General features: G+C 35.2%; 1 protein-coding gene across 1 annotated transcript in view; it reads right to left on the bottom strand.

Annotated features, from left to right (window-relative positions):
- Positions 1-22,858, bottom strand: part of ELP4 (elongator acetyltransferase complex subunit 4) — a gene marked incomplete at its 5' end in the record, with an annotated part of 140,559 nt that overhangs the window by 76,449 nt on the left and 41,252 nt on the right. Inside the window, 3 exons of the mRNA XM_082761378.1 lie at positions 1,352-1,458; positions 4,253-4,361; positions 18,656-18,844. Of these exons, the coding sequence (XP_082617504.1) occupies positions 1,352-1,458; positions 4,253-4,361; positions 18,656-18,844 (405 nt within the window). The remainder of the gene's footprint in view (positions 1-1,351; positions 1,459-4,252; positions 4,362-18,655; positions 18,845-22,858) is intronic.

Below are 22,858 nucleotides of genomic sequence, written 5' to 3'. Positions count from 1 at the left end.
ACAAATGAAGGTCTTTGGAGAAAAAAGCCTGCCTTCAGATATTTGCCTTTAAGTGGCTTTTGAAGAGGATACCTCGACTTGAGAAACTTCTAGCACGCATGCAGGGCTGACCTGCTTGAGGAACTGGCTGCCTGATTAACTATTAACTACTCTCAATAGGATTAGATAATTAAAGACATTGATGACCATTAATTAGGAGGAGGGCACCTTAATTTGTCACTTGATAGGGCCCTTTCAATGATTTATAGGTTAGGGCTACTTGCAATTGTGAAGGGGAGGGGGCAGTGAAGAGAGAGAACCCTCAAGTTACCTTATCAAGTGGCCAGCTAAAAAGGGCAGAGGGTCAAATAAGGGCCAAAGTGGTCACTTAAGGGTGAAGTCCCAAACACCAAAGCAGTGCCAAGCCACATTGACCATAATTTGGTGATGGAGTAAAAAATATGCTAATTTATTGGTGGCAATTCTCTCTTTTTATGGTTTCAAGCAGTTAAGACAAGTGGCCTGCTTAAGAGCTTTTCATTTGAAAAGAGATTAAACAAAATGGTTTGTCAGGGATGCTTGGCTGTTTTATGTCTTTGTTAAAAAAAAAATTTGCCCAGACTGTACTGATGACTATCACATCACCCCAAAAGCCATCTTCCATCTCTAAGCATTACTTGGTTAATAAATACATCAGCTCTAATTGCTTAATAGTGCTATGTTCATTTGTTCTTTAGCAAGATTAAAATGAAATACATCTTTTGTATTACTGCCTTCTATCAGGACTGTCTGCATAAAGGTCACAGAAAAAAGTTTAAATTTAGTAGGAAATTTACTTAAGGACATTAGTGTAAATGATACTGTGTTTAAAATGACATAAAAGAGCGAAAGGTGATTTCAGTAATGCAAAGAAAATGGTTTCTGAATACTGATAAGGACACTTATCCCTCATACCACACACAATTTTAGGCAGCATTATACATTAAAATCCCTCTACTGGGGTAATAACATGTAGCTACTTTCCCACCCACTAACACAAGTAAGAGCAAGTCATTAACATTTAATTAAATATGCTCCTGACATCCTTAGAAACATGTCACGCTTTGTTATTGAAGGTTGTGGCCTACTTTCTATGTACATTTTAAACCAAAATAAACTATTTATAACGGACCGATTTAGTGCGGCAAATGAGACATCTTCAATTAGAAGGCACGCTACCATATTTTATAAAACCACTCGGAAAAGCAAAACCAACGCAATGCATTTACAACATCGGGTGCATATTTCCTGTAGTTCACAAAACGAAACATAAGAGATGGGATTAGCTCCACCTTTCGGGTTCGAAATAGTGAAACAAAACTGCTTCTCTTACCTCAATGGTGAACTGCTTCCTTTTTAATCTAAAAGCAAGGTCCTTCGTGTCTGACACATCACAGATCAAGCTATTAAGCCGAGGAATCTGATGTACATGAAGCAAACCTTGTGGAAAGAAAAAGTAAAGGAGGTGAAAAAAATAAGAAAACGCTGTCATCCAGATGCATAAATTAGAGTCTTACAGCAGAATTCTGTATATTTACACACACTCATCCTCCCCTTTTTAAACTGGAGCTTACTACCAGGAGCAATGAAGCAAACGGTGCGATTATACTCAAGTAATCAAGCAGAATAAGATAAACAGAAATCCTTGTGCGAGGAAAACTAATTGCACTTTGGTACAGAAGTACAGATGTAAAGAGGGATCTTAATACTTGTCAAAACTACAGCCGGTTTGTGTGTGATTTTCTCTTGTATTTACAGTAAGCAAATATGGCTATCACCTTGCATGCTGCCCACGGCACCACTGAGTGATCTTTATTTTATTAAATGCACCAGTAAGCAGCCAGCAAAACAAGGCTTATGGGTTACTGATAACCACTGAAGCTCTAATGAGCAGTACCGCGCCTGAAAGCGGCTTGGAAAAAAGTTTCTGGAAAACACCAATTCAGATCCCCATTTTTGATGAATTTTAACCCCTGTGCCATCCTCAGAGAGAGACATTTGCTTCCCGCGAGAGGCTGATGTAGCCGTTCAGATTTTTTCCCCAGTCCTAGGTGCACTGCAAGCTCTGCATTCTGTCACTTGCAGCTCAAGCTGATTTTTTCTGACAAGGACGCTGGATGGTTTTTGTGCAGCCTAATATAGTTTCTGAACAACCTAAGGGTGATTTTCTACATCTGAAAACCAGGAAAATTCTACAGGGTTTCTCGATTACTGGCCTATATTTGCTATTCATAAAGCCAGTGTCAAAATGGAAATACCGAACGTTTACAAAAGACATCTCCCTTGAAAACGGCAGCTGGGAGAAAGAAAACCCAAACACTAAAACCCTTATTTAAAATAAGGCAAGTATTTTTCAGGGGTTTCTTTCTTTTTTTTTTTTTCTATTTTTTTTCTTTTTTTTTTTTTTTAATATTTTTTATTCTTTTTTTTTTTTTTTTTTTTTTTTTAAAGTAAAGGGACAATAAGGGAAGAAATTTTCCTAAAATTTAAATACTTTAAAAAGCCTAATTTTTACAGGTACTAATAACAAAACTCTCAATATTATTACAAAGATATTTTTACATATTGAAGCCTCCTACCCCTTTCTCCAAAGATATATAAAAATATTTATTTTGGTTTTGAGTTCAAAATATAATTATTAGATACAAGAACAGCAGGCATAACAAAGGGTTGCTTATACATATTATTTAAAAAATAATTAAGGACAATTTATATCATTTTTATTTTACTGATTCTTCAACCACCTACATTTTCAGGCATTTTAACAAAATTACTAATGCAGTATTCATTAAATATTGCAACAATTTAATCAATTTTTTCCTGAGTAATGTCAAAAACTTCCATCATCTGTAGTAAATAAATAATCTTGAAATATATTCATACACAAAAATTATCCACAGAGTTAAGACCTTTAAAAATACTCATTTTTAGAATGTTAAATTACAATTGTCTAAACCTCAAAAGCTATGAGATGGCATATTACTAAATATATATATATACTTAATATATATATTTTTAAGTAGTACCGAAAATGATTTTGCATACATTTTTACAGGAAATCAGGAAATAACTGCTAAAATGCACATTGTCTTAAAAGATCTCTTCACTGCTGAGAAAAGGAGTATCAAATTGACAGAATTATGCTAGCATAAACAAATGCCACATCACAATTATACAATTGGAAAGATAATTAGGCGAATTATTCTAGCTTTTGTTCACAGTTTCTTTTTCCATTCACCTTTTTCAGATGAGGAAATATGCACGACTTTCTTAGTGAAAAAGATTTTTCTCTGATTTATTAATTACAGCCTGCATACACACAGTGGTGTCTCAACACCATCTTTGCTTCTTTTTTTATATATTTTGCTGTGGCAAACACTGCCACATTCTCACATGTTTACAGCAGGTTTCGGATAAGCAGTTTACTTTTAGCTGAAGGTTTCCATGGAACTACAGTAGTATCACAATAATAATAGCTGTAATTTATGCACACTCAGAGCGCCGCTCTGGATTAGCTAAAACTGTTTGGTATTCACTGCTTGGGCTATGCATAACATCTCATCTCATCTTTTAAAATTTAAATAGTTCTGCTGTAACACCTTACAAAATCTTGGGGAAACAAACTGCAGGATTAAACACCATTACACATTTTGAAGATAAATCACTCGAAAGGCTACATGCCTTTTTACCAAGATGAGCTTCATATTTTATATGCTCTATATATCTGTATTTATTTCTTTAAGTTCATAGCTGCCATAACTGAAAGCTGCAAAACAGCACATTATTTTTAGATAAAGTTTATATAGCGCATCATTTAGCAGTTTATTCACCTTAATATAATATATGTTTTTCCATGTTCTCTACTTAAAACTTGGCAGATCAGAAGTATTGATTTCATGACAAGTTCAGCTCACTGGTCAGATGATTGCCAAGCCTCCTCTGCATGTGAATTCCCCAAAGCCTGCCTGTTGAGATGTACATCTGATTGAGCCATGCCTCAGTAATACGGCTTGACAACATGCAAGGAGTTGCCATGTTTCCTTTGCAGCCTTAATGCACTTTACGGAAAAATTTCCAAACTCAAGACTGGTTAGCAAGGGGAAACATTTAAGAGGTATATTCTAAAATGAAACCAAATGCTACTTTATAGCAGATACCCAATTGGAGGGTAAGCCGCTAAGTGCCCTAGAAACACTCAGGGCAGACTTTTTGCATTGCTAAAGATGGAACTTACCGTGGTAATCCTTGTATAATGGATTGGTTTCTCTCTCAGAGCCAATAAATGATTCAAGACCAACTACCATATCTGACAAGTTTGTTACACGTTCCATAATTGCTTTATTCTGTAAGACACGGAAACAAAATACACATCATATGTGATGAAAAAGGTAATTAATGTTCATGGACTAAGCCTTGGTCTTCTCAGTGACAAACTGTGGGGAAAAAATAGGTCATCAATACCTAGAAATTGCACTGAGGACTCTTCTTATTTTTTATTTAAAAAAATGGATGGGAATTTATTTCTAAAGGAAAACATATTTGACACAAAGAAAACATAAAGGAGCCAACTTAGTACTAAATTCATCTTTCCCTAATCTTTGTAAGATAAGCGCTAGTTCATATTGGAGATATTTACAAGCTATGTGGCAGTTAAGCACCATACATCGATTGTACTGAGTCAGATGCCCAGCTTTTGTTTGTGTCTTGAAAACCTTGTTTCTTAAAACACTTAGACATATCTAGTATTTTGAGCATGCACAAACCACATGATTACTCATTTTGGTTATCAAACAGCACAGATTAAAAAGTAGGAACAAAGCATTTTCTGCAGTATTTCTCTTTCTAAAAGTTCCTCTCTACAAATCTGAATCTAAAGCTTCAAGTTGCGTTACCATTTCTCAACGTATCTGTGATTTGTAAGTGCTTTGATAACGTCATGATTTAATAAGCAAAAGGAAGAAGAGACAAAACTGGGCTAAAAAGCAAAATACTTCTTTAAGATTCGAAACAGTTATGTTAGATCTGCCAGGACAGCTGGTGTACTCTTCTTCCTGATGGCTGTAGATGCTCTGCCCATCATATCTCCAGGGGTATCAAGTCCAATCACCTCAAAACACATCCATGCCAAGTACGAAGAATTAGCTCTGTAGCTCCAAGCTAGAATTTTGTATTTTTTGTTTATCTTAAAGTCTTTTGTACATTCTGAGCTTCCATTATTAAACTATGTGACCAACAGTACAAAAGGTCAACTTAAATGCTGGTAAACCATTTGAAAACGACAATTTGCACAGTAATTGGGACCAGAGAGAAAAGGAACATCCCATGGTAATTTAGTAGAGTCTGTGCATTACACTGACATACTGGTTTGTTAAAATAGTGAATATACCAACTGCTTGCACGAGCCCACATTTCAACAATTTATCTCATCTCCTGGCCACAGAGAAGCCTGTAAGGCAGATACAGAAGGTGACCATTTCCTGCTCCCATCAAAGAGGATCTGAACTCTGTTTTTAGACCATTACACAAAGTAACTGTGGCCTGTCCTGCCCAGCCCAATCTGCTCAGGGTACAAGGCCTAAAGCCACCAATCCCCTGGTACCTCCACCACCCCCCTCTCCCCACCTTATGGGCCAGATGGCATTAAATCCTGTGGACTGGTCTCTTTTCAAAGCTGCTACTTGTGCACAGGCCAAAATGGTCTATCCCTGTGGAATCAGGGAACTTCTATTCTACCTGCAAAGTCTAACAATGAATAATGATAAAATAACGTTGCTAAAGATTTTCCTTTCTGAGCAATAATGAAAGAGAATTGAGGTAAAAGAAAGTTGCCTCCACATCAAGCCTTAAACTTCATTATGTTTGTCCTAATTATATCTACCACTGAAATATTAAAGCTGACTTTCAAATTATTTCCTCTTTTGGGAAGAGAGGGAGAGCTTACTGTATTTTAATGGAAACTGTTGGTCACACTGTTTTACTGGGGTAATCACATAAAGACGCTATAAATCTGAAGTAGCCAGTGATCTCTGCAAAACCACAGGCTGGAAATTACATTTTGCCAGTTCTGAAGCAGGTTCCTGAATGTTATTCATATAAGCAAGAAACACTAAACTGATATATAAATAAACAGGTAAAATACTGATGATTTCTGGAAGCTAACTTGAACTCTTAATGTAGGAAAAAAAATTAGACCATTTGGAAAAAAGTTTGCTGTCCACTGATCTTTTTGCTTGCTGACTTTGACAAACAATGGCTACAAAAACTGTGCACAGAAAGATGCTCAACCATCAGCACGGCACCTTCATCATTAAAAGTCCTGTAAACCGTAACAACAGCATTGTTCCTAGTCAATCCTAGTTCTGGAAAAATTAAAGTGAGGGACAGCAATTCAACCGAATGACACATAGGCGACAATTCAATATCTTGTTCAAAGCTCCTCTTCTGAACAAGTTTGCTTTCTTAAATTGTAGTCTGTTTGCCTCTGTTGATTTTGTTTTTGTTTTTAAAGTGTGTCAAAACACTCTCTGAGCTTCATGCAGCATATCTTGGGAAATACCTTCCACGATGAATTGCCACAACAAATAGACATTTGCTTATGTGGCATTGTTGTCATAGATCTGTATCTATCATGTATTTTCTAGTTTGCAGCATTCAGCACATTAATGCCCAATCAAAGCTGACGTCAGCACACAGATAGTTGTGATGTATGGCATACTGACATAAACACACAAATCATGTTGCCCCATCTGGGCTTGAAAATTTAACAGAGCTCCAGATCTTCCTCCAGCCCCATACAAATCTACCTCCTGCTTCTGGCATAAACTTGGCAGCTCTGGAGATGAGCCAGGACATGGTTAGGAGGGAAGCCAGGAATGGGGGGATTCAGGGAAAGAGTTTGTTGGCAGCTAGAAGAGGTATTGTTTTAAATAACATTAAAAATAAATTAAAAAAAAGAAAAAGAAAATCCGCCACCACCACCACCAAAACACAACCAACCTAATCCTGGAAAGTTTTCAGTCTTGGTAGACATACAGCAGTTTTTCTGTATTAGTTAGTTCAGCCAAAATATAATTATTCTAACAACATGGTAGCAACCCTGTTGTGCAGGCTGGGCTGAGCATTCATTCTATATCTTACTTAGTGCTCACTGCTTTAGACAGAAATTTTCTTTTAAGCTCAAACTTTTAATATCTGAGCTCAAAGTGCGCTTTCAAAACACTGTTGGAAGGAAACCCATCTAGCTGCTTGGATATGTGAATGGGAACCATACATACCTCTTTAACCAGCTTTTAGAGAAAAGCAATTGTGGAAAAAGATTGCTTTGTTCTACTTATTTGCAGGATCTACAGAGCTTTAAGTAATTGTTTATGGATGTTTTAAAATACTTATTTACCAATAAACCAGTCTAAAATGTGTTATCTTCTGTGTCTGAGTGTAAATCACTGTATTCTACCAACACAAACACACAGATAGCACGTTTGCGCAAAAATACATACTGAAATTAATACTGTCTATTGCTTCTGGTTTGAGTTCTTAATGAATATCAGTATTATCATTACCACTATTTATCAAATCAACTTTGTTTCAGCTGGATTCCATATTAGAAAAAAAAAAATCTCGTTGCTTTGTCTGCTTCAATCTAACTTCTAGATCTCCACTCATTTGCTGTCAAAATTCTTCTAAAACCCAGAGATATGTCAGTCCATTTTTATTCTGTCAAATTCTAAAGAAATTTAAAAATCATAAAATTTATGTAATAGGAATATTTAAATTCTCAGTCCTTGTGCTACATTGAGTAGGCAGAAGTCTAAGAATAGAAAATTTTCTTAGAAGCAGCTCAATATTTCTACATAGTAAATACAAACAACCTCAAAATTTAAAAGAAAAACAAGATACTCATTACAGATCTACAATGAAATGCAACTAGCACCTGTTAAGCTTTTGAGTCACACAGATTTCATAAATTTCTATTATCATCAAGACATTAATAAACAGACTTTTAATATTAAATTATGTATTGAATTTAAAATTAGGTATTTTAAGATTGCCTTTTCTCAAACAGACATTAGGCCTATATTTTGGTAGTGAGGCTGTATTTAATTCTGTACCTTAACCTTCTGGTAAACATTCTGATAAGGTAGTCCCACCACTGAATTTCTTTAAAAATGTTTAATTAAAAAATTTAATCCTAAAATTTGTTTCTTTATGTGAAAAACAAACAAACATACAACTAACTGCTAGTACTGGGACCAAAAAAAAGCACATTTGGATATATTCATTGCATGCATTGCATACATTCCATATGACAGCACAGACTTCAGTGATGAATTCAGATACTCCACTCCTAGCGTAGATAAACCTGTCACTGTCGTTCCCAACAGGTGAGTCCAGTAACCCTGACATTTCATTGAAGAGTCTCAATAAAAAGCACCAAGTGAGCAAGTTTATACAAAGTGATGCCAACCTTGTGAACTTAAGGCATATTTTGGTATGCCATTTTTCAGAACAAACTCAAAAAATTGATTGTGACTTTTTTGCCTCTTTTAACTCTGTCATAACACTGAAGTAAGCTTAGTGTGGTAATATATGCAGCCACACTGGAATATAACAAAACACTGGCTGCATATTCAATAGATGAAATAACTCTTGATGTTTACCAAGAGATTAGCATACAATATGGTGGCAATGACTTCACAATATACAAATATTTACCATTAGTCATTGCTATGTAATCTCCAAAGGATTTTAAATTGAAAAGACAAATTATTAATATTAAAAGACATGGCTTATATAGTTATCACCATTTGTTATTAATTACTACTACTAAAATCACAGAACTACCCATACATTTTATCTTGGTAAAAGAAGTCAGGTATTAGGCCATTGCACTAGTTTTACAGAGATACAGTTTGTGTGCTCCTTAATTATTCAAAAATTCTGAAAGTAAAAAATTAATAAATGTTCTACCAAAAACTAGTATCAGAAATTAACAAAGCCTGTAAAGTTTAAAATTCTAATACCCATCCTGACTCCAAGCTGATTAGCAGCACCATTTTCAGTGCTTGCACACACCAAACCTCCTAACTGAACTTTGAATTTAGGCTGTAAAATCAATGTTTGTTCAGACCACTGAGTACAAGATGAGCAACGGTAGTTACATTAAAGAATTTTTGGTATGTAGAAAACTGTATCAATATCACAAGAAAACTGAATGCAGGTGTGATGTCTTTGCTAGAAGATGGATAACGCAGAAATATCCTTCAAGGATTTTCTGCAACCTTCTAACACTTTCAGTGATGAGAAGTACACATGTAAGGATTCTAACAGAATCTCCTTTTACCTTTGAGGAACCTTACTGACTGTAACAGAACTTATTTATACATATCTGTTCACATGGATGAAATCAGAGAAGCATTGATTTTTATTTGTTTATATGTACACTACATTAATTTAGCTAATTTCAAGCACTGAATAATTATCTTTTAATAATCTTACACAAGTTACAGAAGCAAAGAAAGGACATGTAGCAAAGACACGAGTAGGTAATTAGACACAACATACTCACCCAAATGAGAAGGGAGTGACAAAGCATCTGTTGGCCAATATGTTACATGATGCATTCATTCCAGATTTTGGTTGTTCTTTTAAAGTTGCTTTTAATAATGTTTGTATTGATAGTCTTTATAAACTCAGAGTCTTTCAACCGTGAAACTAGTTAGAACGAGCATTTTTGAATCTTGAAAACTGAAAACATTTGAGCCATGGTTACCTCCTCTCACACCTGCAACAGTGCCACTTCTATGGGAACTTTGCAATGATTATCATCAAGCATACCTGATGAAGGTGGATGACACAGTGCCCAGTTAAAAAAAAAAAAAATCTGCATAAATTTTCAAGAAAAATTATTTAGTTTTGATTTCATGACTAATATCACACACTAAAAACTATCTTTCAATCTTCACTGAAGATGGATGACCTGGACTTGTTAATTATTCTAGCTAAAAAGGAAATAAATGTCAGAAAACCTTGGCACCCCAAATAAATGTATGTTTGCTTTGCCATTAGAGCGAAGACCTGAATGAAAGCTTCTTTACAAGGATGTCAAGGGCCAACAGGGAAATGAGTGATGACATAGCACAGATGAAGTGAGCAAGTCAGTAAGAGTTGCTGTTGAGGTCTACAGAATGAAAGGTGAGAAAAAAGCCTACACAGTTTAAATAAAATTATCCAGCTGATGATCTCCAAGTGCTTCACAAAACACCAGCAAGTGTTGCATTCCTCATTTACAAGTAATGAACCAAGCACAAAGATGCCACCTGACTTGTCCAGAATCACAAGCCAGTCAACAGAAGACTGGGGATTGAACTCACTGAGTTGAACTGCTGAAGCCCTGACTACCCCTAGCTTTTTGAGGCTTGGTTTAGAGGGCTGTAACTAAGGCTTTGGAGTACTGCATGAAAATATTTAGGGGCATGGCAAAGATGACATAGGAGTCAAAACCCAAAAAGCTGGGTGCTGAAAATCTACCTATTATCTGTCAGAAATAGGTGGCAGAGGTGTGGGGTGTTACTGGGTGATGCTTTCTGAGCTGAATCCCTGCTCAGTGCTTTTCTCTCCTGACTCCTGTTTCCTCAGCATTCACGAACTGAAAGCACAGGCTGCAGGTGCCCACAAATGGTTCTGGGGAGCAGGGCTCTTGCTCGAGTCCTACAAAGTGAACCAAATGAACCAAATGAACCAATAAACCCAATTGAGTACCCCTGCTTTCTTCTCCAGTAAAGGATGAGGAGCTGGGAAGAAATTTGTGCATGATTTGAGCCCAGCACCTCCCTAGAACACTATTTGGTCCTTATTAATGAGTTTGTCTCATTGGTATAAAACCACATACATGGGAAACTGTATGTTATAATTGAACAAAATGAAATGACCATTTCAAAAAATGAAATGACCATTTGAACTGATTTGTTTACAAAATTAAACATTTAAAAATATTCAGTGTTACCAGTTGGTCATAATGTGGTAGATACAGATGCAAAACTAGACAGAGAGAATGAGAGTCGCATCATCAAATCTTGAGAGCCATAACAAAACCGCTGAGATGAACGTATTTGAGACTAACTGGCTTAACTAAAATTGTAAGACTCCACTGGGAATTATTCATGATAAAATAAAAGGTTTAGAAGTGCTTGCTTTTGTCATTTTGCCTGAAAAGAAATATAAATCAGTGCACTTTGCTTCCCAATTCAGGCTAACTATTGCTGCGACTTAAAATTCCTTAAACAGTCAATTGCCTCTTACGCACAGGTGACCAAAAGGATCCTCCACTGTTATTTCAACTAATTGTACACAAACATCAACAGGAACATCTAGCTTACATTTCTAATCAAGTGCAAGGTTCTGAAATATAAAATCATTTAAAAAACGAATCCCTTATTCAGTATGAAATTATAGGCTGTCATCAGGAGCAGGCTGGCAAAGCTAGATCCAGATGGGAAACTGGCTGGGCAATAAGAAGAGGTAGGGTGGAAATGATGGGTAGGCTGGAAATGATGGGAACCTAAGGAAAGACCTGACTGCTCCCTCTGCTGGCAAGGCCCTCACCTGCTTTAATTTTTAACTAATGAGTAGTCATTTCTTTAATTATTTAGGATCTAGCCAATAAATAATGCAGAATGTTCCTTCCTCAGTCTGTTGCTCTGTCTTTGCACAATTTTGAACTTATGGTGCCCTATTTCACTAGAATAATTTGTCATAGAATTAAGGCTCAGGTGGGTATCTAACAGCAGACCTAACTGGTTTTATATTTTAGCCATTCACAAAATGAATGGCGAAACTAAACTCTTTAACCTTCAAAATATTCTATTTTACAATGTATATATATCATACATAAATTAAATATAATGTATAATTTTCCATGTATTTCATAATATTATGACAAATTGCTCATCAAATCAGACTACAACAAGAATCCTTTTTTGTAGAAATAAAATAACATAAAATGAACAACACAAAATTGCACATCAAACCAAAAAAATGTTGTTCTTCCATGAGTAAAATTCATGGCCTGGGAATTAAGAGATAACGTTTATATTAAAACTTAATTCAAGTATGAAGATGAGTCATTCATTACTTGATTTGTGATATAAATTAATAGCTGCAGTAAGAACATTTAGAAAAAATCTGTTCTAGGATTTTGGCCTACAACCAGAAGCTCCCAGAACAGGAGGGATCAGCTTTTTTTGCCCACTGTTCTCATCTGAATCCTGGCTGAAAAGCTACTCCAGCTCCCAGCTTTCCAGAAGGCTCCATCCCAGGAATCCTCGCCTGCCATTTGGTTTGCTGATTTTAATCTCACAGGACTTTCTTACAGTGGCTCCACTATGCTGAACTGGCACTTGCTCCTAGAAGTGAGTTATTATTAAACTTGTAGGTCAATTGTGGCACTAACAACTCTTTGGAAGCTTTCAGCCACGGTGTACAATTTGCTGGTCTAATTAAATATTAATTCTAAGTGTTACATTCTGTGGCTAAGAGCTTTTATTTTCCATCATCAGTCTGGAAGAGAAAGAGGTTACAAGGCTAATTTAATCTATTTTTCCCCCCCCACTAGCATTAAAGCTTAACTACACAGGCACAAAAACATCATTAAAGATGCAGTATTCCTTTTTATTATGATTATATTGTAATTAATAGAGCAGCTCTAAACAACAAAAAAGTGGTTAGATTCTGAAATTTCAGGGTTTTTAAACACCACCAAAAGTTCATATATAAATGTTTCTAAGCAAACGCTGCACAGAAATTCAACGTTCACTTATTTGAAAACCATTTAATATAGAAAACACTTATGCAAGAATTTAAATGTGAAATAGCGTACCATAAAATTATTGTTCTTGGCGCTGAAATACAAAAGATAAAACCCCATTTTAGTGCAACATTCACAGGGATTTTTTTTTCCAAAAACTTGTCGTTCTACTTATGTGAAAAAAAAAACTAGTGTTACTTCAGCAAAACAATGCTACCTTCACTTTCCAACAGAGTTGCTTGCTTTAAGCAGATAACTACTTTGTCCTGCATTATTTAAAGTCACCCTTCTAATCTTTACTTATCACTGTCCAAATGGGCTCAATACATGAGCCTCTTCCCTTCTGCTTCCATAACAGTTGTGTCCATGTCTGGACACTGGGCATTATATTAACTACTTAGTCCAGTAGCCAAAAGATTCCATATGCTTGAACAGATGACTATCTCCATACTGTGATGGGATAGTTAACTGTTTAGATCTGTCTAATCTTGCGGTTGAAGGATTTAGTTCTAAATCTTACCTCATTTTTTAAAGTTTTCGTAAGTGTATTCTCAGATTACATAAATAAGATGTAAAATAAGACATTGCAATCTTGCATATAACTCATTAGCTTTTAAAGTTTAACATACTCATTTTGGAAGAATGATTTATTTTGATGAAAATACTGTGTTGATGATGACAGTGATAAGATTATGCATATTATGCCTTCCAAAAAAGTAAAATTAATTGAAATGAGAGCAAAATTAGTCATGCAATTTTAATGCATGCACCTATCTATCATAATATGGATAAGTAAACGAGAAGACAAATGCTGCTAAAAATGTTTCAGATGAGCACTGTATTTGTTTTTGAAATGTGCAGTTGTTACCAAATCTGAAGGGGCAGAGCCAGAATACAGCCTGTTGGCTACCACAAACTTATTTTATGAAATAACAAAATATTTCTATTTCTTCTGCAATTGATTAGCATAATGCTATCAACAATAATAGAAATTGAAAACAAAATAATTTACTCTCATACAACATATATTTTGAAGTGTTTAATACTTCTCTGAGCTTGCTACTAGATTATAATTTTAAGATGCTTTTATGAATGTCTAGAATGTCCAAAACAGAATATTCACACCTGAAAACTATGTAGATAAGAATGCCTGTCATAAACTCACGACTCTCAATATTTCTTTGTATGAATATCAAACTCTATTTCTCACATAGAATTGCACATGCCACATTTAAAATCTAGTAAAGCACAGTATAGTAAAATATAATGAGCATTTCATCTCCATAGATTCTATTTAGCACAGGATTTTGAAAGCTTACTTAAATATGATACAGAAAGTACATGACATTTATTCTTGATACAAGTTTGTGTTTAACGGCTACATCATGAAATATGTTTGAAGGTTATTCAGCATTTTACACTTGTGAACTCTCAGAAGTTAAGAGTTTTAAGGCATGCAATTGCTCTCGGTTCTTGTCATAGGAATAACTGATAAATTCACAAGCTATTGGGAGTCATGTCTCATAATCCCGTATTTGCAATGGATTCTAAAGCATGCTATTGCTTGACTTCGAGTTTAGCTGCTAGATTGGTACGTGTGAACACAAAAGGCTATGACGTGAAAAGGTTTGTTTCTGAATTTTTCTACACTGAAACATACAGTAATTTATGCACTTCAGTTGATTCAAAGCATCAAAACATTAATATTGCAGGAAATTAATTTTTTAACATACGGGATGAAATAATGAAAATACCTTGCTAAACAGAACTTCAGACTCTGAGGACAGGTTCTGTAACACGACTTATTCATACTGACTTTTCATTAGTCAATTAATTTCCCTTGGTACATGCTGACTAATATAGTGGTTAGTCCTTACCAGTAAGATAGCCTCATCTTCAAAATAAAGGAAGGCTTCAATTAAAGTGCTACACTTCTTCCAATGAAAACAATAATCTACTTTAAAAAAATTCACATCCACAAATTTGCCTGGGTACTTAAGTGATACAAAGTTGGGAACAAGCAGAACAGAATTATGAACATTATTTACTATTTTGGATTTAAAAAATACATACACCTATGAAAAATTATTTCTAGCAATTAAAGAAAAAGAAGAAAAACAATAGGAAAATATTTTACATACTAACTCAAGACTTTTACAAGTAATAAAGAGTGATATTAAAGTCATTTAAGTTACATTCTGTAGCAAGAAAAGTTGTTTTTTTAACACTAGGTACCAAAAAGCAGAGATTTTCAAAATACAGAAAGAAGAGCTCGTTCTCATTTCAATAATATTCCTTAATTTGGGAAGTGTAACAATAAATCAAATCCCTCTTCAATCTGCCCTCCCTGATCATTTTTTTTTGGCTAGATTTTAAAAATGTAGGTAATTTTCCCTTTTCAAATGCACCATCTTATTTCAGAGGCACAATTCATTTTCAAGAAGCAGTAGAAAGCCTTGAAAAATAACCTTCCATCAACTGTTTTAATCACATTCATAAGTATCTCAATATTTATTACCTGACAGACAATGTAAGATAAGAGTATGTTCAATCAGAAGAAAATATCAATCAAGTAAAACTTGTCACACATCATCTGAATAAAATTTATAATTTGATAAGTTTTTAGTGTCATTTTCTTGAAATCTGCTTCCAGAATAATGTATTCCTGGTTTTGTGGTTGAGGAAAGAGAATTTTTGTTTTTCTTCATACACTCCTATAGAAGTTTCATCAATAAAACACAAAGAATCTGCTTTCTTCAGTGAACCACAGTTTCTTTAAATTATTCAAAAAAATCTCTACACAACCAGATTCTTTGTAATTTTTTTTTTTTTTTTTTTTTTTTTTTACCAAAAAATATCCCCTTACAGAAGACTGTGAAGACATTCAGTGTCCCATTAAACTGGTTGAATAAGCATCATATTCTGCTGAACGCAATTCAAAGTTATGAAATTCAAAACAATGAATAGCTAGAATAATAAAAGAGCCACACTGGTGGAAGTGTGCCACAGAGGGAAAATCATCACAAATAGAATCACTGTAGGGAAAAGTGAACTAACAATAATAGCATTATTGTATTTCAATACTGTAACAAAGTGAAATATGATTTAAAAAAATGCGCCTGTTTAAAAACAGATTAAGGCAGCACCATGAGAAAACATACAAAAAACAATCAGAATACCAAAAAGATAAATAGGGAGCTTCACCTCATTGTCTTATCATCCATGAACAAAGATATCATTTATGAAATGCAAAGGCAAAATTAAACTTTCCAAAATAAAGAAACAACACAGATTTAATTTGTGGAACTCCCTGTCACAGTAAAATGTGACAAGTATTTGGCAAAATATGTAAAATAAACCAACCATAAACTACTTATATATAAAGGTAATTAATACAAAACGTAATTCAGACTGCAGATTAACTAGTCTGGGTTGGAAAGGCATTGTCCCTGTTGAAAATCTGTGCTATCAATTTTATTAGAGTTTTGAGTTTTATTGGGTTTATGTTGAGTTTTATTTCTTCTTCACCAGACTAACTAGAAGTGGTGGCTGTCGTAGACAAGATAAGGCATGAGTTACAAATAAAAATCTATTTTTTTTTCAAGACAAAGCAGGTAAAAGTGCAACCATTTTTCTGTATAGGTTATGCAGACATAACAACTTGACAACAGTTTTGATTTTGAAATCTTACATTTACTTTCATGGACATTGTTCATGTGAAGATTTTACTTGCAGACCTGCTAATTAATACAGTTGGGAAGCACAAGATAACACAGCAGATACAGAAATAACTGTTAGTGGAATAAATGGGGAATTTACTACATCTTCAGAAAAATACTACGTATTTTCTATGCCTCCAGTGTACTAAGATTCAACAGAGAAAGCATATGCTAGAACTTACTCTGATCAAATTAAATACATATACAGAAATGCACTTGAAAAAAAAAAGAAAAAAAACAACCCCTCTCTTATTCTCTTGAAAAGAAAAGATATATTCTTTACTTTTTTAATCCAGTAAGAAACCTCAGCAACAGAATGGTGAGTAGCTGGGTTGTGAGAATGTGAGCAGCTGCTGTTATTATAACGAAAGGTCTGTCTACGGCTTGAGCCTGAGAGACCACATGTTCGGCTGTCCTCTCATCTTGCCATCCTCACCAATTAACTATTAACATGGAGGGCTGTACACATGCTCTCAGGGGCTCTTTAACAGGCTTCTTGGAGAGTGGAACAACTACACAGCAGGGCTCTGGGAACTGAGTAATGTGGGGTATAAGGAACCCTCAGCAGCTTTGCTCCTCCTAATGACAGTTTTCTCCACAGTTTAGCGCTTAAAGAAGGATGCATGAAGTATAACAATTTAAAAAATATATGGAATGCTCTCATTTGCTTAATGCTGCTAAGCAAAGATTCTGGAAATGAGATTTCTTTTTTCTTTTTCAACCCCCCTTTAAAATATTCTAGCACTTATTGTAAAGCAATGCTGTCAAAAATCAAAATCAAAATTAATTTTTAAATGAGATATAATATTACAAGAACTCCAAATCAATTCATTTATACAGAACTGATAAACATAAAAACAAAAACAACTTCATAGATAAGTCTGCAACAAACAAAAGATTTAATCCTTCAATTTGTATCTCAGAAAAACTTGCTCCACAGACACTTCCAGACTTCTCTAAAATATGTTCCTATTTGTCAATGACAACATATTCAACAGAGTACAATGAAATAGGTTCTGTGTCCCAACCACAAACAGGTAATCGACCTTTCTGAAGACATATTGTCATCTAATATATGATGGAGTTTTGCACCGCAGGAGAAATGTTAGTACATTTTAAATCCCAACTGCAAAACAAGGAAATCAGGTTTCTCCCCCTATTTTAGAAGCAGTAAGTGCTTCAGGTAGCTAAATAAGTAACACTGGCAGGTATTCAAACACCTTTACAAAATGCAATACTTACGTGAGAATGATGTACTTTTCTAATACAAGAGTTAATCTAATGACAAAAAACTTTCATCTACTATTAAAATATTTTGTGTAATATAAGGTTTTATCCAATACTTTTTTTATTATATACCTAAAATTATAGCTTTCCTGTTTATTGTGAATAATAATTTTGCCTTTTTTTTCAGTTACATCATCATTTGCAGAAAGAAAGGAGCGTCCATACTTTCCTTGTTGCTAAAAAAAAGTTTACTTCCAGAAAATAAATGTATATCTCTAAATGCTCTCAGTAAAGCTTTTGTGAGAAGCTTCTGATTTTGCAGTTGGGAAAATTACTCTGATCCCATAACTGATTTGTTCGTGTTCTCAATAGAATACCGTATTAGAATTAAGGGAAAAAAACGTATCTTTTAATTCCTGGGTTTAAAAACAAGATCACACATAATCATGATGAGCATGACAGATGAAGGCAGTGGACTAAAATGTCTTGTATTGAACTTTGTTCTGAAGGCACTGGAAAGGCCTGGAGGGATGTTGACCCCCCAAAAGTAGAAACAACATTACAAGCAGAATTCTCGCTGCTCTTTTACAATTTCTGAAATTTGGACTGTTTTCAAAGAAAAAAAAAAAAAAGACTAAGACCAACAAAGGGAATAACTGTATTTAAGATGGTTTTAAGCTTAGGTCTTTGTTGATTTCGCAGCATGACTGTCTCACAAAAATATAGAAAAACTGCAATGATGGTATCTTTTAACTTTGCCCTGTAAACAAAAAGAGTTTTCTATTTTTTTTTTTGTTTTAAATTGTATTTGTTTTCTTACTATACACTTTAAATTTTTGCTAACTGATGTAGTGTCAATGATGAAATACAGCACAGACAGCATTCTTACCTGGATAAGGTGAGAGGGCACTGTGATGATGCAGGCTGACAAAGACTTTCTGAGAAGGCCACGGAGAACATACAGAAATTTGGTCAGACTATGAATATCTTCAGGAGTATCGCTACTACAAATGTCGTCACCCCACAACAAGGAACCCATGCTCTGAATTCCTATACGCAAAATATTCTTTTGTTTTTTCTATTGAAAAGACAAACAAACAAAAAGAGACTTGTTATTTTTTAAACATTAAGAGGAAAGCATCACATACTATGTACTTTTTTTAAAAATACAACAATTTATAGAATTAATAGCCATAATAATTAAATAATACCATAGCTTAATCTCAGAGGGTCTTGGTAAAAATTATAATAGAAATGGCTTTTTTTTTTTCCCTCTCTTCCTTAATGGTTAACACACTGTGTTAGATAAGCAAATACAAATGTAAGAAAACAGGATGGAAAACCGTTAACATGCATTTTCTAAAACTAACCAGCTAGATGGAAGTGTATTCTGTCAGAAAATCCAAGAATATTATTATTTTTTCATGTTATTTCTCTCCTCCATCACTGCCTTAAAAACATACAGCAATCTTTTCTCCCAACTCCATTAAGCTGGGCTGCTGGAAGGGCCTGAGAGTCATCAAACACAACTTTTCCCTTGATTTTTGACCTTCTACTGCACACTTCTGCTGTAGTTAGCTACTGGGTACTAGAATTTCATAGAATGGCTTGGGTTGCAAGGGACCTTAAAGATCATCCAGTTTCAACGCCTCTGCCAGGGGCAGGGATGCCACCCATTAAATCAGGTTGTCCGGGGCTTCATCTGACCTGGTCCTGAACATCTCCAGGGATAGGGCCTCCACAGTTTCTTTGGGCTCCAGTGCCTCACCGCCCTCTGACTGAACAATTTTCTCACAAAATCTAATCTTAATACACCCTCTTTTAGTTTAAAACCAATCACTATTTTCCTGTCATTTGCCTGAGCAAAAATATGCTCTCCAAATTTAAGCTATTTTGACATGTAAAATCCTAAATAGTCTTGTGTTACCTACCTAAAGACCATTTGCTGCACTGCATTACATTGTCAGTACAGTGGCCAACGGAGTGATGGTTAAGATACAGCCCCATTTGTGAAGGGGCATGTTATGAAGTCAGAGCTGTAATTTGTTTACGCAAACTAAATCATTTCTTAAGATGACAAATCTCTTTTCTGCTTGTATGACGTGACCTTTCCTGGTGATCTTTGAGAAAGATGCTAGGTGCATTTGCTATCAACAGCAGAAGCACAATAAGCATACTGAAAGATATTGCAGTACAAGGTGATGAAAGACACATTTCTGGAGCTCAGGATTCACACTTACATAAAGGTCAGCTTTTTTAAAAAAAAAATATAATTACTAGTTTACAGAAATAAAACCTTACAGTTATTTTTCATTACAATGATGTTCCTTGACAAACTGTAGTTATTCATCTCCCCCATCTTGAACTGCAGCTGGAATGACCAGTGACTATAAAGCACAAAGCATTGCACAGCTGTTCTGGAAATCCAAAGGTTTTGGCAAGAGAAGAGGCTACTCTTAGAAATGCTTCCTTGTCCATATTGGGTAAACAGAGCCTCAGTTGTGAAACGCAGTTAGTACCACATGGCTCTCCACTTATCCAACTCTCACAGCTCACGCAGCGAGCTGATCTGCCAATTCTCTTACACTCTTTGTGAAAGAGATACACGCTTTAGCTCTGGTGTTTTCTCCAGTCTCGTTGGCTTTGCAGACTTTTCGGCTTCAGTTATGCAAAGTTAACTTTTCACACTACCATATGAACCTTGGGACAATAGTACAGTATAACAGGATAACATTTTTATAATACGCATATTTTGCATACCTCCATTGATTTGGATTTGTAAAAAAAAAAAAATTCACCTTTTTCACATTGTTTTTGTAATGACGACTGGTTTGGCAGCAAGGATCACGATTATGAAGAATTTAAAGAAGCTACCTTCAACAAAAAAAATCAAACCTCCTCCCCCAACTTTCTTACTTGGAAAATCACCCAATCTGATCTCCAAAGGAAGCCAAAGAAATGTTAAGGAAAAAAAGTTGCCTATGAAAGTTCTGCTGTCACACGTGAAAAAACAAAATAATTCGGAAACAAGCTATTTTGTATGATGTAAAACCATGTTCAACTTATAAAGGATTCATACTTACTGATTAGCAGCAAAAAACAAAACAAACAAACAAAAAAAACAAAAACACAAAATGGAGGATATTTAAAAATATATATTTAAACCCAATGCTCATATTTCTAGTCCTACTACTAATTGTACCAGGTCCCAGAGATGCTTGACCATTTTCCCAGAGGTCTACTAAACCTCTAATGGTAGCTTTCACTAATTTCCTTAATTGTGCTGAACCTGTCAGCTTGGTTGTGTCACATTCTACTCACTGTTCTCCAGATACCTCTTCAAATACAGGTAGTAGAAACTACCTGCATTAGTAGTAGAGGAGCCAATAAAAAGGAGAGGTAACTCCAATTACTGCCATATGGATGTGCAATTGGCCAAAAATATCTGGAAGTTTTACTAATTAGGTTAAACTTCTCCTTTGAACCCAGATCCAGAAAGCAACACATTCCTAGGTCTCCAGGTGCCAAAAAATTTGGTAAGTTTATGCTTCGCAGTATGAAAAATGCAGCATTAGAGGTATCCTCTTCTGTCACTCACATGCTGTGATTAATACATCTACTTAAAGTCAGTAGTAAATCTCTTTTAGCACCTTCCTAATACATTATGGCCCTTGTAGTTTTCTCCAAACCTCACAAACGCCATTGCCAATAGGACCTATCCAAAAGGGAGAGGATTATTTTGAGTAGAAGAACATACACACACAAACTTCTCAGAAGCTTGCCTTTTTATTAAATATAGGAAAGGAAACAGGTCCTGAAGTGTTCAGGATGGTTTTTACTCTATTATCCTAACATTTGGATACTTAAAAGTACTTCTTGAGACTCAGTTAATAGAAGAGGACATGTAGTAAGAGCGGTGAATTTCCCATGGATTTGGGAGATAAAAAGTTCCATGGCATGTTCTGGACCATAACTCCATTCAACTCTGGACATACTTCAAGAGGTGTGTATTATATACCACTTCTAAATGCAAAAAAAATGTGTATATAAAGAAATGTTTTCTGATTCCAGAAAAGGAGGAATTAAAAAAAGTACCATGTATCATATGATCATATGCATTATCTTCCTTGACACAGAAACAGCTATGCAAGCGCTGATGACCGTCTATGTGGGTAAACTGGTTTGAGAAAGGATTCTTTTTCATAGTTTTAAAGCTTCAACTCAGAAACTTATATACTTCATTGGTGAAGATATACTTTTAAATTTATCTGATTTAAAGGTCTGGTTTTGCTTTATTGACTCTAGTCAGATGTTTTGAAACAAAGAACAAGTAGCACACAAAATCACTGTCCACAATATCTAATATATTTTTTTTTTTGTCTGCAGAAAGAAAACCCCAAAATATTGGCTAAGTTATCTCTATTTTGTTTAAATCATACAAAAAAAATCAGGAACATACAAAGATGCTGTTTTCCCATTAGACCTGACTTGCAAGAAAAACAAGAATCACCAGCCTGATCTCTTCAGGAGGAGGTGATTCGGTGGTTGAAGGCTCCCAGGGTATTTGTTTGACTCGGTGCAGCTTTTTGCAGCGTGCAAGCTCTCCGGCTTGCAGAGGACCTGTCACGGTGCGGGAGGAGCAGCTCTGCGCAGGGTACGGCGGGAAGCACGGGGACATGCCTGTTGCCATGGCTACTGCAGCAAGTGGGGAGAGGTGCCTGTCAGGGACCAATTTGCTGCTCCAGACTGGCACTGTCACCAAAGGGAAGGCAAGCTCGCCCATAAATCTCAGCAGAGACTATAAACTGAGCGCAAATAAGCCAAAGAATCTAATTTTAAACCCAAGTATTCTGGGCAGGTCATGTTTCTAAAATACACTGTTATGATGGATATATACATGCAGGAATGCATCCACTCCAATATTATCTTCCCCACAGAAACCATTTTTCAGATATTCGGCTAGGAATAGCACACAGTCTTGTATGACATTCTTTGACATTCTCCAGCATCTATACTAATTACCTCGTACTCCAGTAACATTTCTGCTGCACAACAATAATTACCTACCAATGAAGCATCAATACATATCATT

The sequence above is a fragment of the Aythya marila genome (assembly GCF_965140915.1).
Source record: "Aythya marila genome assembly, chromosome: 5".
In the NCBI taxonomy this organism is placed as follows: domain Eukaryota; kingdom Metazoa; phylum Chordata; class Aves; order Anseriformes; family Anatidae; genus Aythya; species Aythya marila.
This window is presented reverse-complemented; position numbering and strand designations above follow the sequence as displayed.